We start from the raw sequence: 14749 nt of genomic DNA on the forward strand, positions 1-14749 counted from the left end.
GTGTGCCCTGACTGGGAATTGAACCGCGATCCTCTGGTTCGCAGGCCTGTGCTCAATCCACTGAGCTATGCCAGCCAGGGCTCCCCCCTTTAGTTTATGACCACGTGTCTCAAGTTCTTTAGATTCTATATTTCCCTTACTATTCTTGCCCTCCCCCTATCTATTTTCTACCTACTATCTATGCTATTCTCTGTACCTTCTCCCCCCTTTTCCTCCTCCCACTCCCCTATTGCTAACCCTCCATGTGTTCATTTCTATGGTTCCACTCCTGATCTAGCTGTCCTCTTGGTTTGCTTTTGTTTTAGGTGTGGTTGTTAGTAACTGTGAGTTGCTGTCCTTTCACTGTTCATATTTTTTATCTTTTTTTTCTTAGATAAGTCCCTTTAACATTTCATAGAATAAGGGCTTGGTGCTGATGAACTCCTTGAATTTGATCTTATCTGAGAAGCACTTTATCTGTCCTTCCATTCTAAATGAAAACTGTGCTGGATAAAGCAATCTTGGGTGTAGGTCCTTGCCTTTCATGACTCGGAATACTTCTTTCCAGCCTCTTCTTGCCTGTAAGGTCTCTTTTGAGAAATCAGCTGACAGTCTAATGGGAACTCCTTTGTAGGTAACTGTCCCCTTATCTTTTGCTGCTTCTAGGATTCTCTCCTTCATTTTAATCTTGGCTAATGTAATTATGATGTGCCTTGGTGTGTTCCTTCTTGGGCCCAACTTCTTTGGGACTCTCTGATCTCCTTGGATTTCCTGGAAGTCTATTTCCTTTGCCAGACTGGGGAAGTTCTCCTTTATTATTTGTTCCAATAAGTTTTCCACTCGTGGCTGTTTCTTTCCCCCTTCTGGTACCCCTATAATCCGGATGTTGGAACGTTTAAAGATGTCCTGGAGGTTCCTAAGCCTCTCCTCATTTTTTTGAATTATCATTTCTTCATTCTTTTCTGGTTGTATGTTTTGTTCTTCCTTCTGGTCCACTCCATTGATTTGAGTCCCGGTTTCCTTTCCATCACTATTGGTTTCCTGTGCATTTCCCTTCATTTCAATCAGTTTAGCCTTCATATTTTTAAATGATAAACTTTGCTAGTCTTTGGCTCTCTGGAGATGTTACACACCGACTGTATGACACTGGTCGTGTCATATGGCCATTAAAAAAAGAGACTTTATTTTTTAACTAGTTGTTGGTTCACAGTAAAAATGAGCAGAGAGTACAGAGAGTTCCTCTGTGTTCCCTGCCTCTCCCACTACCACACCCCCACCAGAGTGGTGCGGTAAACCCACGCTGGCAGATCAGCATCACCCACAGTCCACAGCTTACCCCAGAGATCACCGTTGGTGCCGCCCATTCTGTGGGTTTCCCAGTAGCACCCAAAGTGGTTCCGCTTCCCTGAAGAATCCTCTGCGCTCTGCCTCTTCCTCCCTCCTCCCTCCTCGACACTGATCTTTTTGCTGTCTCCATCATTTTTCCCTTTTTCCAGAATGTCGTGTACTTGGAATCACATAGCATGTAACCTTTTCAGATGGGCTCTTTTATTATATAATATACCTTTTAAGGTTTCTCCATATCTTTACATGGCTTGATTGCTTCTTTTCATCACTTAGTAATATTCCATTATCTGGATATACCATTATTTATCCATTCACCTAATGAAGGGCATCTTGATTGCTTCCAAGTTTTTGCAGTTATAAATAAAGCTGCTACAATCATTTGTGTGCATTTTTGTGTGAGCCTAAGTTTTCAACTCATTTAGGTAAATATACCAAGAAGTATCATGGCTGAATCTAGTGGTAAGAGTGTGTTTAGTTTTATTAAAAAACTGCCAAACTGTCTTCTAAAATGACTGTACCATTCTGCATTCCCCACAGATAACAATTTTTGAGTCAGTTTATCCCCCGGTAAACCAGTTGGAGAGACCATTATAGCTCTACCTTCAAGCTCTAAAGCTGTACAACTACACATGATAACTTTGTAATGGGAACGTGCACGAGGTCCCAGTTTTGTGCTAATACTCAAGAAATCAAAGCTCTTGCAACCTAGCAAAAGCATGCGCAGGTTTCTGCTGTGCATTGTGGGTATTGGTGACTGTTACTGAAGGTGAACTTACAACTCTGAGAGGAGAGGGTTTGGGCACGTGCTCCAGCAATGCTCCGCTTAACATAGTGCGGCTGAGAGACAGAGAGAGGCAGTTTTGGAGCCCAGTGGCAGTGAGGTTTAGCGGCAGTGTGGCGGTCCTTTAGGCGGGCCTAGCTGCCAGCCTCCAGTGTGCTTGGGTTTGAAGAGGGACCCCACTTGGGGGGATGCACAGGGCTATCTGGAGGCTTCGCCTTGCAAGCTTGCTTGGGATTGCGCCCTCTGTGACGTACATTTTTGGTGACCCCCTAGGGGGCGTTCCCATCAGCAGCGCAGCCCACCGGCTGCGCCAGTCTCCACCCAGCCAGCGATGGGGCAGCAGTGGGGAGAAGGTTGGGCCTCTGAGGCCTCTGTAGGGCGCCCCCTGCCCGGCAGCACACACCATGCCCTGGTGGAGTAATCTCTGCTGTGAGTAGCATCCCCCATCCCTCCATCAGCACTTAACCCTGGGGACCTCGCGAGTGGGGCAGCTTTGAGGGTCACCGCCTGACTTGGTTAGTGGTGGAAGCAGAGGTAGAACATGCTACAAGTCTCAAAAAATTGCTAGAGTTTAGCAAGAGCCATGAAGATGCTTTCACTAGAGAGCCTGGAGGTGAGCAAAATGGGTGATTCAGGACAAGATGGAGCCAGCATTGTTATTCTGGACGCAGCATAGGGGAAGCGTAGCGAAATAACGAGCGGAATCTGGGTTTCGGTTTCACTGCGGCTTCCAAGATTGAGTGGGTAGCCTCGTGACCGCACGTGGTTTGCGGCAGGATACCTGCCTGTAATGTGCGTGTGTGTGCTCATAGCTAGCTTTTATGTCACAACCTAATTTAAGCCTTGGCTTCCAGTCTAGGTAGTTTAGAAGGCCACCCTCTATGCCCTGCAAGCATTAAACTTGTGTGACAGCTTCCTGGTGTGATCAAAGTGGCATTTTAGGAAGCTCGGCGTCTCTGTAAGGTCCGTGCAGGTCCCGCGGGGGCAGAAGGCAAGCGGAGCTGAAATCAGGGCTGAGTTCGTTTTGTCCAGTCTTTGCGCAAAGCACGACGGCGCCGTCTGGGCCCGCGGGGGCCCGTCTGGAAGAGCGTTCTGCCAAGAGTAGCTCCTATGATTACTTAAGTCAGGGGAGGCCACAGACCAGTTGTCGGGCTTTAAAAATTTTCTGTGATCCTATATACCATTAAAACAAAACATGTATTCAGCCCATATAGCCCATATATCACTATATAAAGAGAATATCTGAATCTTGCTAAGCTCTAGCGCACTCTCAGTCGCTCATCTGCTCTGCCAGTTGGCAGCCGTTCATCTTTGTGTCCCCAGTTTTGACTGTACACGTCGCAGTCATCCCCGAATGTAAGAAAAAGTGTTGCGAATTGAAACACAGACTCGGGTACCTGGAAGAAAGAAGGAGGAGGAGCTGGTGGTGCCAGGGAGGGGGATGGTGTGATTCTGTTAGCAAGGTGTCCCTGTGTCTTCTAATGAATTCTAGAAAGGCTGGTTAATGACTGTTTTCACCTCGTGCTTGCTGGCAGGAAATTTGTTTGTGTTCATTACTAGTAAGATTGTAGTAGAATAGAGCTTGTTTCGGGGTTCCACTTCTTTCTCTGGTGTACTTCCAATATCACCCACTTTTAAAAAAAAGCCACACCTCCTGCGTTGCATTAGAAGTGTTTGAGGTCGTTTTCTCATGAGTATTTTTATGATTTGGTGAAATTTGTAAGAAGTGGAAAAGTACTTAGAGTAATCTTTAATTCTTGATGCAGTAGAATGACTATAAAGATCAAAATGGAAGTTATGTCTAAACTTATGAATTGGCATGTCTTCATAAGGACATATTCTCTGATCCTGTTTACTTTTTTAGTATCACTCTTGATGCATGGATTGATTTATTTTTAATTTAGTGCATTATAACCCATCACTGTCACTGTCCTTTTTTGCACGTCAAAGTTTGGCCGGACGGAGCCCCTTCAAGCTGGCTCCTGTGTCCTTTTGATAAGCCCCCTCAGCTTTTGAGCATCTTTCCCGTGATGCTAAAGTGTACTTTCCCTGACGCGTCCCTCCCTATCCAGTGTCTTTTGGGGACAGGGTAGAGATCCAACTGGTGATTACACCGAATGCCCTTCCTTTACGTTCGTCTAGATACACCTATTTGTGTCATCATTTGCCTGTTTCCCCAACCCTGTGTTTTCTATAAAGTGGAAGCTGTGTCTGACACTGGTTGGATTCTAGATTACAGAGGTGGCATGTGATGATTCCACTTTGCATCGCAACATGCACTCTCTGGTGGACCCGCCCCTTGTGATGCTGTGGCTACGTATATGTAACTAATTTTTTAATAGTTGATATTGTTAACTTTACCGGGAGCAGAAAGAGCAGAGCAGTACCTTGGAACCTGAGTTTTTTTTAAGGTCGTTGGAAAGGGGTAGACACTGCCTAATCTATCGACAGTCACAGATACTGCTGAGACCCTTACCTGACCTGGGATTGCCCGACATTAAAGAAAGTAGTAATCGGTTGTGGTTTTAAAATATTTAGTTTTCTGGAATTGTAGTAATTTTCTCCTTTCCTCTCCCCCACCTTCTCTTTTTCCTGTTAATAGTTGGACAGAGAGACTCCGAAGATGTGAACGAAGGAGACTCAGATAAAGAGATGGCTGCCGGCTCAGCAGTTGCTCAAGACATCGCAAAGGAAGGGCAGGAGGAAATGCCTGAAATAATCGAGCAGATTCCTTCTTCAGAAAGCAATTTAGAAGAGCTAGCACAGCCTGCTGAGTCCCAGACTAATGATGTTGGGTTTAAGAAGGTGTTTAAGTTCGTTGGCTTTAAATTCACCGTGAAAAAGGATAAGAGCGAGAAGTCTGATACTGTCCAACTACTCACTGTCAGAAAAGAGGAAGGTGAAGGAGCAGAAGGATCAGACGGGGCCGGTGACCACCAGGAGCCCAAGCCCGAGACTGGAGAAGCAACACCCAAAGAAAGTGAACTGAAACAATCTACGGAGAAACCAGGCGAGACTATGAAGCATGAGCCGAGCAACACAGAAATTTCTCTTCCAGCTGAGCCTGGTCAAGCAGCAGGGGAAGGCAGAGATGGAGAAGAAAAGCAAGAAAAAGAACCAACCAAATCTCCAGAGTCTCCAACTAGTCCACTGGCCAGCGAAACGGCATCACCCTTTAAAAAATTCTTCACTCAAGGTTGGGTTGGCTGGCGCAAAAAGACCAGTTTCAGGAAGCCGAAGGAGGATGAGCTGGAAGCTTCAGAGAAGAAAAAGGAACAAGAGCCAGAAAGAGCAGACACAGAAGAAAATGAAAAGATGGAAGACACTTCTGAGAAACTGGCTGCTTCTGAACAACCACACCCACAGGGGACCGCAGAGAGTGCCAATGATGCCAGATTATCAGCTGAATATGAAAAAGTGGAGCTGCCCTCCGAAGGTCAAGTGCAGGGATCTCCAGAAGAGAAACCCGCCCCGTTAGCAACAGAAATATTTGATGAAAAAGTGGAGATTGTTGCAGAAGTCCATGTCAGCACTACAGAGAAGAAAACAGAGGAGCAGAAAGCTGAGGCAGAAGAAACAGAAGAGTCCTTGCCATCTGAAAAACTGGTTGAAATGAATGTTGAACCTCAGGCAGCTGAACCTCCAGAAGAGCCGGTGGAGACCCAAGAAGCGTGTGCCCCCGGAGGGGACCACCCCCAGCCACCCGAACCAAGTCCGGACGAGAAACCGTCCACACCCCCTGAGGGCATTGTGAGTGAGGTGGACGTGCTGGCGTCGCAGGAGAGGGTTAAGGTGCAAGGAAGCCCTTTGAAAAAGCTTTTTACGAGCACTGGCTTAAAAAAGCTTTCTGGAAAGAAACCGAAAGTGAAAAGAGGAGGAGGAGATGAAGAGTCGGGGGAACACCATCCAGTCCTAGCAGATTCTCCAGACAGTGCAGACGAACAAAAGGGTGAGAGCTCTGCTTCCTCCCCCGAAGAACCTGAGGAGATTACGTGTCTGGAGAAGGGGATAGCGGATGCACGTCAGGACGGGGAAGTCGAGGAAGGAACTACCTCCGACGGAGAGAAAAAGAGGGAAGGTGTGACTCCCTGGGCGTCTTTCAAAAAGATGGTGACACCCAAGAAACGTGTTAGAAGGCTTTCGGAAAGCGATAAGGAAGATGAATTGGATAAGGTGAAGAGTGCCACCCTGTCTTCCACGGAGAGTGCAGCGTCCGAAATGCACGAGGAGGCAAAGGGACACGGAGAAGAGCCCAAGCCGGAGGAACCAAAGCGCAGGGTCGACACTTCAGTGTCTTGGGAAGCTTTGATTTGTGTGGGGTCATCCAAGAAGAGAGCAAGGAAAGCATCATCTTCCGATGAGGAAGGGGCCCCAAAACCAACGGCAGGAGAAAGCCCCAAACCAGATGACGCAGGAAGAGACAAAGAGGCAGGACCAGACGCTGTCCCTGCCGGTCCCCACGAGCGCGACCAAGGGCCGGGAAGCTCCTCGCCTGAGCAGGCGGGAAGCCCCTCTGAAGGGGAGGGGGTTTCCACCTGGGAGTCATTTAAAAGATTAGTCATCTCAAGAAAGAAATCGAAGTCAAGACTGGAAGAGAAAACTGAAGACTCTGTAACCGGGGCTGGTCTAGAGCATTCAGCTGCAGATGTGGAGACTGGGAAAGAGGAGTCTTGGGTTTCAATTAAGAAATTTATTCCCGGACGAAGGAAGAAAAGGTCAGATGGGAAACAAGACCAAACTGCTGCTGAAGACACAGGGCCGACGGAAGTCCCCGAAGAGGATGCTGACGTCCCAGCCGTGGTACCTCTGTCTGAGTACGATGCCGTGGAAAGGGAGAAAATGGAAGCCCAGGAGGCCCAGAAGAGCGAGGAGAAGCCTGAGGCAAAGGGAGCGGTGTATGTGTCGGAGGAGCTCAGCAAGAGCCTGGTACACGCAGTAACCGTGGCCGTGGTGGACGGGGCAAGGGCCGTCACCAGCATCGAGGAAAGGTCACCTTCCTGGATCTCGGCCTCAGTGTCTGAGCCTCTCGAACCATCAGAAGATGGAGACAAGCCACCAAGTGGAGAGGCATTTGAAAGAGAGGCCATGGCGGAGGAAAGCCCCCTTGTTACCAAGGCTCTGCCCGAGGGCCAAGATGCCGCCGATGACACAATCACCAGTGAGATGGAACTAACTTCTGAAGCCGTGACAGCTGCAGAAACCACGGGGGCGTTTTGTGCTGAAGAAGCAGCGGAAGCCTCTGGTGCCGAAGAGACCACCGACATGGTTTCGGCCGTTTCCCAGTTAACCGACTCTCCGGACACCACGGAGGAAGCCACGCCCGTTCAGGAGGTGGAAGGCGGCGCGCCGGCCACGGAAGACCAGGACAGGCGAACTCAAGAGGTCCTGCAGGCAGTTGCCGAAAAGGTCAGAGCAGAGTCGCAGCTGCCTGGTGCCACAGGACTGGAAAACGGGGTTCGGACAACGCGGAGAGAAGAATCAGACATACCAGAGGAGGTGGAGGAAGGAGACGGGGGCTCTCCAGGGCCAGAGCTGAAGAAAGAGACGGATGTAGCATTGAAAGGACAGGTCGAAGAAACAGAAACTGAGAATTTGACACAAGGCAAGGGAAATGCCCAGGCCCCTCCAGAACACTTCAGAAACGTTCCCCGAGTCACAGAGAGCGTAGAGTCCAGTGAGCTTTCAACCGCCTGTCAAGCTGAAACCTTGGTTGGGATAAAAACAGAGATTATCCTGGAACAGGCTGCTGCCCCTGAGTCCGCTGAAACTCTTACAGACAGTGAGACCAGTGGAAGCACCCCAGTAGCAGACCGTGAAGCGCTCCACATCACACAGCAAGACAAAGTCCTGGACATTCACGCAAATGACGAGGTTGCATCTGGCACAGGAGCCCAGGTCACAGAAGCAGAGGCAGTGCCTGCGCCGAAAGAGGTGCCTCTAGCACCCTCTGGTTTTCAGTCACAGGGAGAACGTAAAGAACACTCAGAAATGGAAGAGGTTCTAGAACACGGGGATAAAGAGGTATCCGTGGAAACTGTACCCATTCTTTCAAAGACGGAGGTGATTCAAGAGGCCGGCCAGTTTGCTGCTGATGAAATCAAAGGCATGCCATTTGTTGAAGGACTTGGAGTGTCGGCCGACCCAGAAATAGCAGCCAGTCCGAAAAAGGTCAGTGAAGCTGTCCTTCAAGGTGAAATTACTAAAGAAGCTGAATTTCAAAAGGATGATAATACTGAACTCCAGAGTCCAACTCAGTTTCTTCTTCCAACCCCAGTGAGGGAAGAGATGGTCGTTCAGGTAGAAAGGGAGGAAACGGAAGCCAAGCCGGCTCCAGTGAGTGAAGAGAAACGTGCGCCCAGACCAGCTGAAGTGCTCAGTAAACAGCTGGTCCAGACCGTGCACGTGACTGTCGTAGATGGGGAAAAGGAAGTTATCAGCTGCGAAGAAAGTTCTGCTGCTTGGCTAGTTCACGGGGAAGCAGTCTGCACAGAAATTCAAGTTCAAAGCTCTGAGACATCAGTACCTCTAGCAGTTGCAACAGTGGAGGAAAAGGTCTTAGGAGAAACTGTCAAGATTTTAAAAACATCTGGAACTCTGGAGTCTTCAGAAGCACATTTGGAACAGGAAACAAAGTCCTCTGAAAAAGAAGACCTCATTGTTCAGCCAGGGGAAGATGCAGCGCCCACAGGGAGTGAGTCTCAGGCAGAATCAGTACCAGTGATAGTACCTGCTACCCCTGAAAAAGGCCTTAGTGCTGACCCAGAAGCCGATAAAACCACATCACAGCAAGGAAGGTCAGATGAAGACTATGAGCAGGTGAGCTGTCAGGAAGTCAGAGTGAGCGAAACAAGAGAGGAAGATTCAAATGCTGAAAAGGAGATTTTGCAACTTAAGACGGAGAGCCGTAAACTTGTGCAAAACGTAATTCAGACAGCCGTTGACCGGGTAGCAAGTACGGAAGACACAGCTGCCGATTGCCAGACACCGGCTCGGCTGATGCAAGCTGACAACCTGGAAGCTGAACAGAAAATTGAAAAAGAAGAAGGGGAGGTTCAGATCTCTGCGGAGGGTGAGACCCAAACTGCCACGGCCAAAGAGGAGTCCGCACTGACCACTGCGGAACAGACGTGCTCTGACGTTTCCGAAGATGTGAATGCAGCTTCCCAAGAGGTCACGACTCTTGAGGTCGAAGGTTCCGGTGTTAATGAGCAGCAGCTTGAAGAGGTAATTCTCTTCACCCAGGAAAAGAGAGAAGCAACTGGAACCAAGTCTGTGCGGGAAGACAGTGATCGAGTCGGGTTAGGAGAAAGACTAGAGAACCCTCTGTTGGAGTCCCAAGAAGATCAGAAAGGCGATGCTGTCGATCACCCTGAGAACCACACCTCAGCCCCGGAAGACACTGAGGCCTTGGGAGGCTTAACCAAAGAGTCCACGGATGCAAACGGGCCAAAACTGAAAGAGAAGGAAGTGGAATTTCAGGACGGAAACGGGCAGAGCGAGTCAGAAAAAGAGATCGAAACACAAACCCAGGAGGAGACACAGAAACAAGAGAGGCAGCCAGCAGTCCCAGAACTTACAGAATCCTAAAACGTCATGTGAGTAAGCTTCCTTTTCTTCTAAAGTAATTTTTGCCCTGGCTGGTGTAGCTCAGTGGATTGAGCGCGGGCCTGTGAACCACACGATCGCAGTTCGATTCCCAGACAGGGCACATGCCTGGGTTGCAGGCCAGTTCCCTGTAGGGGACTCACAAGAGGCAACCAACCATACATTGACACTTCTCTCCTTCTCTCCTTCCCTTCCCCCTAAGATAAATAAATAAAATCTTTAAAAATAATAATAATAATTTTCTTTATTAATTAATAAAGAAAAATAATTTTTCTTTCTTAATATGCCATTTGAAGGCATATTTTTTGTAAGGGAAGCAAGAGTTCAAATAATTATGATTTTATGCAGAACTATCAACCAGACTAGATCTGGGTTAGTTTCTTTTTTTCCTCTCATTGAAATGCCATTCAATCAGATTGACGTTGTGAAAATGATTTTATTTTACCCCCAATGTGATTGCTTTTGAAGAAAAGAAAAGCCTGCCTGTGCACAAGTGTGTATTTGTGTGAGTATTTGGCTAAAGATCCAAGAAATAAGTTGTGTTCAGTCAGCTCCATACTGACTAGTCAGCTGAATTTTTTAGTGAGTGAATTTTTTTCAGCAGTAGTAACAAACAATAAAAAATAAATTCCAGTGCACGTGATGAGCCTGACCCCATGAACCACAAGCACAGGCACTGAGGTCGCGGAGCTCGTGTCTCGGACCCTCACCTTCCTGCTTTCCTGTAGCATGACAGGGCGGTGTTGGGGTCTCCAGTGACTACAGCTCACCAGCACAGCCATTCTGTGGTGAAGTAGAGGAGGGGGGAGGAAAAGGGCGTTTTACTCACTTGTGAATCTTTCCTTCCCCTCTAGTTACCCTCGTGTATTTGCAAGACCAGAACGCGAAGAACAAGTGGTGGACGAAGATGAATACTGCCGATAAGACTGCAGACCAATACTTTAGACCTTTGACAACTGGAGAACAGGCCCATCGACCGGTCTCATTCCTAGGGAACCCCGACAATCCCGAGGTCTCATCGGGAGCTACAGCCGGTTCCCAGTTCCTCTTTTCAAGACCATCCTATCGGTTTTCCCTTGATTCCATGTAACGTCTCATTTAAGGTCCTGCGTCCTAAACCTGGAACTGGAGTTGGAAATACCTAGTTCCACTTCTCAAACTGGAGTATCATTCTTTATGTATTTATATGTATGTTTTAAGTAATCCTCCTCCTGTATGTATTGTATATTTTTTCTTAATGTTTAAGGAAATGTGCAGTATAGTACATTTCTTTTGTATCACACAATACATGACGGGGCATGCGGCCATAGTGGAGCTTTGGGAAGCTTCTTTACGACCTGTGAAAATGGCTTCCTAGAAATAACATTCCTGATCAGATGCTACAACAGCTCTTACTATAAAATTCACTAAGGATTAGGTCCATGATTAGTGTTACTCTGAGGTTGGTCACTTTCCTACTATGCACAGTGCTAAAAATAAAACACGTTTTTTTTTTTAAACTTACAGAATGTTCCATTGTTACTGTGAAGTTTTTCTTTCTGACCCAGTGGAAGTTGCAAGTTTTTTTTTCAGTTGCACATTAAGTCTTTTCTCTGAATTGTTATGGTGGTTTGGACAGATGAGTGTGCTTAATCCTGACGCAAAGCAGTGATCTGTTTTTCATACTGTTAAGAAAAGAATTGACTGTTTTTTAAGTTTTTGATTCTATACTCGTAGATGCTGGAACCCATTTACACACAGCATGAAGCAAGTCTGGTTCTTTCCAACTGGTATTTTGGTAGATGCTGGATGGTGTCTGTGCCGTATCTGTGCCCACTCTTTTAAGACAATGTTGCATTATGTTCATTTCCAGAAACTGTGATTTGATAACTGATTTAAATAAAGTATGTGCTTCATCTAGATTTGCTGGTTTTGTTAGCTACTAGGAAGCCTGTTTACCACATTCTGAAAGCAGTATAAGATGGAAATTTCTCATGCAGCCTGTGTACGATGTTACCGCTTCGTACCAGTCTGAGCTGATGTTCAGAGGAAGTCAGTAGATAGTTGTCTGCCAGGATGCCCACGGGGCTCTTCAGAGGGACGGTGCTGTTACAATGCTGCCATCTGGTGGTGTCTTCCTGAAAAGGTCAGTTTTCTGCATTGGTATTTGTTAATGACTAATGTTTCTATAAAGAAATTTTAAGAAGGCTTAATAGTAAAAATGCCATGCCTGACATTGATCTATCTTGGGATTTTTTTTAATATTAAAGCAATTCATGATTCTTGCTAATATATAAAGGATTCCATCAAACCATTGCCACACAAAGAATAGTCACCTGTCTACCATAAAATTCCACTTTTTTTCCATGTAAATTGGCATGGCATATATATTTCTTACAAAGTTTACTCAAACTCAGCACTCCAGTTTGAGGACTTAATTTTAATGGCCAATTAGTGGTTGTAAAGCCTAACATTCCAGAAAGTCTAGAGTGGTCTTACGAGAAAGAAAATGTGCTATTAAAACCAGAGAGTAGTTTCTGTTATACCGACAAACCTGACGACCACAAAAATTGTCTGTAGTGGAAAGACCCCTCCTCACCGTGCGGAGGACCTTTTGGTTGGAAAGCACGGGATTTCCTTTTAGGAGCTACTCTGGTGTATAACAGCCACCTGTGCTTCATGGTTAAACTTCAAAATCTCCAAATTATAAAAAGTCCTCCGATCTAAATAGCTTCTGTCATGAACTTGAGACTTTAAAGAAAGTGCTAGTGTCAGTTTTTGAAGATCAACCAAAAAAGTACTGGAGATGCCAGCAGTGTGTAAGGAGCCGTGATAGCCGCACTACTGACTTCCTCTCTGTTGAGGTAGAAACCTTGTGCTATTTTGAACAGATTTTTGTAGATTGTGGTAAACAGATACCCTTTTTTTGTTCGTTTGTTTAATTTCCATCCTGCCACTTCATCCCATTTGTTTGACATGTGGCCAACCAGGTCATCCCCAAAGCTGGTCTTCTCTGTGACTGTGCGTCTCACACTAATTAATATCCGGATGTGCCCTGGATTACTTCTGTAATTCCTTCTGTACAGGCTCTGTACCTCTGTCCGTTAGCAACACTGTCTTATTAACAAGAGAGAAATGCTATTAACAGTAGCATGAAATACAGTTCTGTATTATATAATTCTAAAGCTACTGTTCGTGAAGTTCATAATAATCACGTAAACTGCAGAAATTGGAGCAAGTGCCTAAATTTTGCTGGTTTTGGCATCACTGTGGAACCACGTACGACAGAAAGCAATGCGAGACTTGTAACCTCTCGCCACTTCTTGTAATTTGAGGACTGTAAAATGTTCCCCTTCAGGTTATTTTGCTAATGGTACCCACAAGTTGCCTCTCTGTACACATGTACTTTGTTCCAAAAATTTCCTTTGATATTTGGAGCTACAGATAGTCAAGGGCTGAAAATTTTAGCTTTCAGTGTAAGCTTCAAGCTTAGCAGTTTTCTTTAACCTGAGACAATATTTGATTCCTAGTTCTGTTTGGAGGCGGATTTTCATTTATCTAAATAAAATGCAACCTAATCAAATACCATGGATTTTCTTTCTGTAATTTCACCTTAATTCAACTTTGATTGCTTTTCTCGTGTCTGCTGTGATATTCGTCACGTTTAACTTCTACTTTTTTAACTACTTAGACATCCCTTTGTGGCACTGTCCACAGAGCTTTGTGGGAGTTGGGAATGTACTTGGGGTATGTGTGAATTCACAAAAGTCTCTATCACTGATTCTTAATGTTTTCGGGTCAGGGGCCCCTCTAATTGGAATCTTATTAAACCTCTGGCTGGCCTCCAAAACCCAAAATGAACACAGTGTCAAATACTGTTTCTGGGTAGTTGCACAGATTTACTCTGAAGTCCTCACCAACAACAGAACTTGAGTTAAATCCCTTACCCAACTCTACCATAAAGGAAATGGAGCCCTGGCTGGTGTGGCTCAGTGGATTGAGCACCAGCCTGTGAGCCAAAGGGTCACTGGTTCGATTCCCAGTCAGGGCACATGCCTGGGTTGTGGGCCAGGTTCCCAGTAGGGGGTGTGCGAGAGGCAACCAAATAGTGATGTTTCTCTCCCTCTCTACCTGCTTTCCCTTGTCTAAACATAAATAAATAAAATCTTTAAAAAAGGAAATGGATGTGATCCAAGGATTCCAAGTATCCAAGTAGTAAGAGGCTGGAACCTGCACACAACCAGTGTGTCCAGTAACTTCCCGTTTGTGGGACTTCATTTCCAACATGATTCTGGGAGTGCATCTGCTGGACAACCTTGCATCTTTGTTTAGATGCATTTTCTCTTCGCCAGATTCCTTACCATCTCCAGCCTAGATCACTGGAATTAGGAAAATTATCTGGGCCTCCTTTTATTTATGCAACAGTTGAGATTTAGATCACCTCCTTTTGAGTGGTAACACGGGTTTTGGCTAAGGTGGCCAGGACTTGGGGGTGGCATGGTGGTCAAGATAATGATTTGTTTTTAATGGGACAGCTTAGAAATCAAATCCATCTCTTGGTATCGAAATATAACTGGCATCCTTACAGTATTCTACTCTGTAATCTCATAAAACTTTGCAAACTTTTGCATTGCCTAATGACATTCAAAATTTTAAGACCAGAGAAGAGTTGCGTCTGACCTCTAAAGATGGGTGTCAAACTCATTTTCACTGGGGGGCCTTCAAAGGGGGGAACGTAATTTTAACTCCTTAAGAGTTAAGGAGTAGTTACATTTACACAGTCCTGAAGTTATTTTGGCCTGTAATGAGTTTGACACACCAGTCTTAAGAGAAGCTTCGCTCTAACCCTCCTGTTTGGAGACCAGAGGCAAACAGTCCCTAACTGATGAAAGTTGGACCAAGGGTGTTACTTCACTACAATAGGAGGACTAAAGCCTAGTTTTAACTCAACCCTGTGTTTTTCCTCATATTCTAATATAAACAATTCAGCTTAATTAATGAGCACAGAGGCAATACCACAAATGAGGCGAATTTAAAGACCACATTGCGTTTGGCCCT

The 14749-nt window shown here is 46.0% G+C and overlaps 1 protein-coding gene across 2 annotated transcripts in view; it reads left to right on the forward strand.

The window, feature by feature from the left end:
- Window positions 1-13277, forward strand: part of AKAP12 (A-kinase anchoring protein 12) — an 80846-nt gene extending 67569 nt beyond the window's left edge. For both annotated transcript variants that reach the window (XM_037049782.1, XM_037049869.1), the window contains 2 exons: window positions 4710-9702; window positions 10567-13277. In XM_037049782.1, coding sequence (XP_036905677.1) covers window positions 4710-9694 — 4985 coding nt within the window. In that variant the 3' untranslated portion in view covers window positions 9695-9702; window positions 10567-13277. The remainder of the gene's footprint in view (window positions 1-4709; window positions 9703-10566) is intronic.
- The last annotated feature ends 1472 nt before the right edge of the window (window positions 13278-14749 follow it).

The sequence above is a fragment of the Sturnira hondurensis genome, unplaced genomic scaffold (genome assembly GCF_014824575.4).
Source record: "Sturnira hondurensis isolate 20B ecotype Veracruz unplaced genomic scaffold, ASM1482457v3 Scaffold0000167, whole genome shotgun sequence".
Classification (NCBI taxonomy): Eukaryota; Metazoa; Chordata; class Mammalia; order Chiroptera; family Phyllostomidae; genus Sturnira; species Sturnira hondurensis.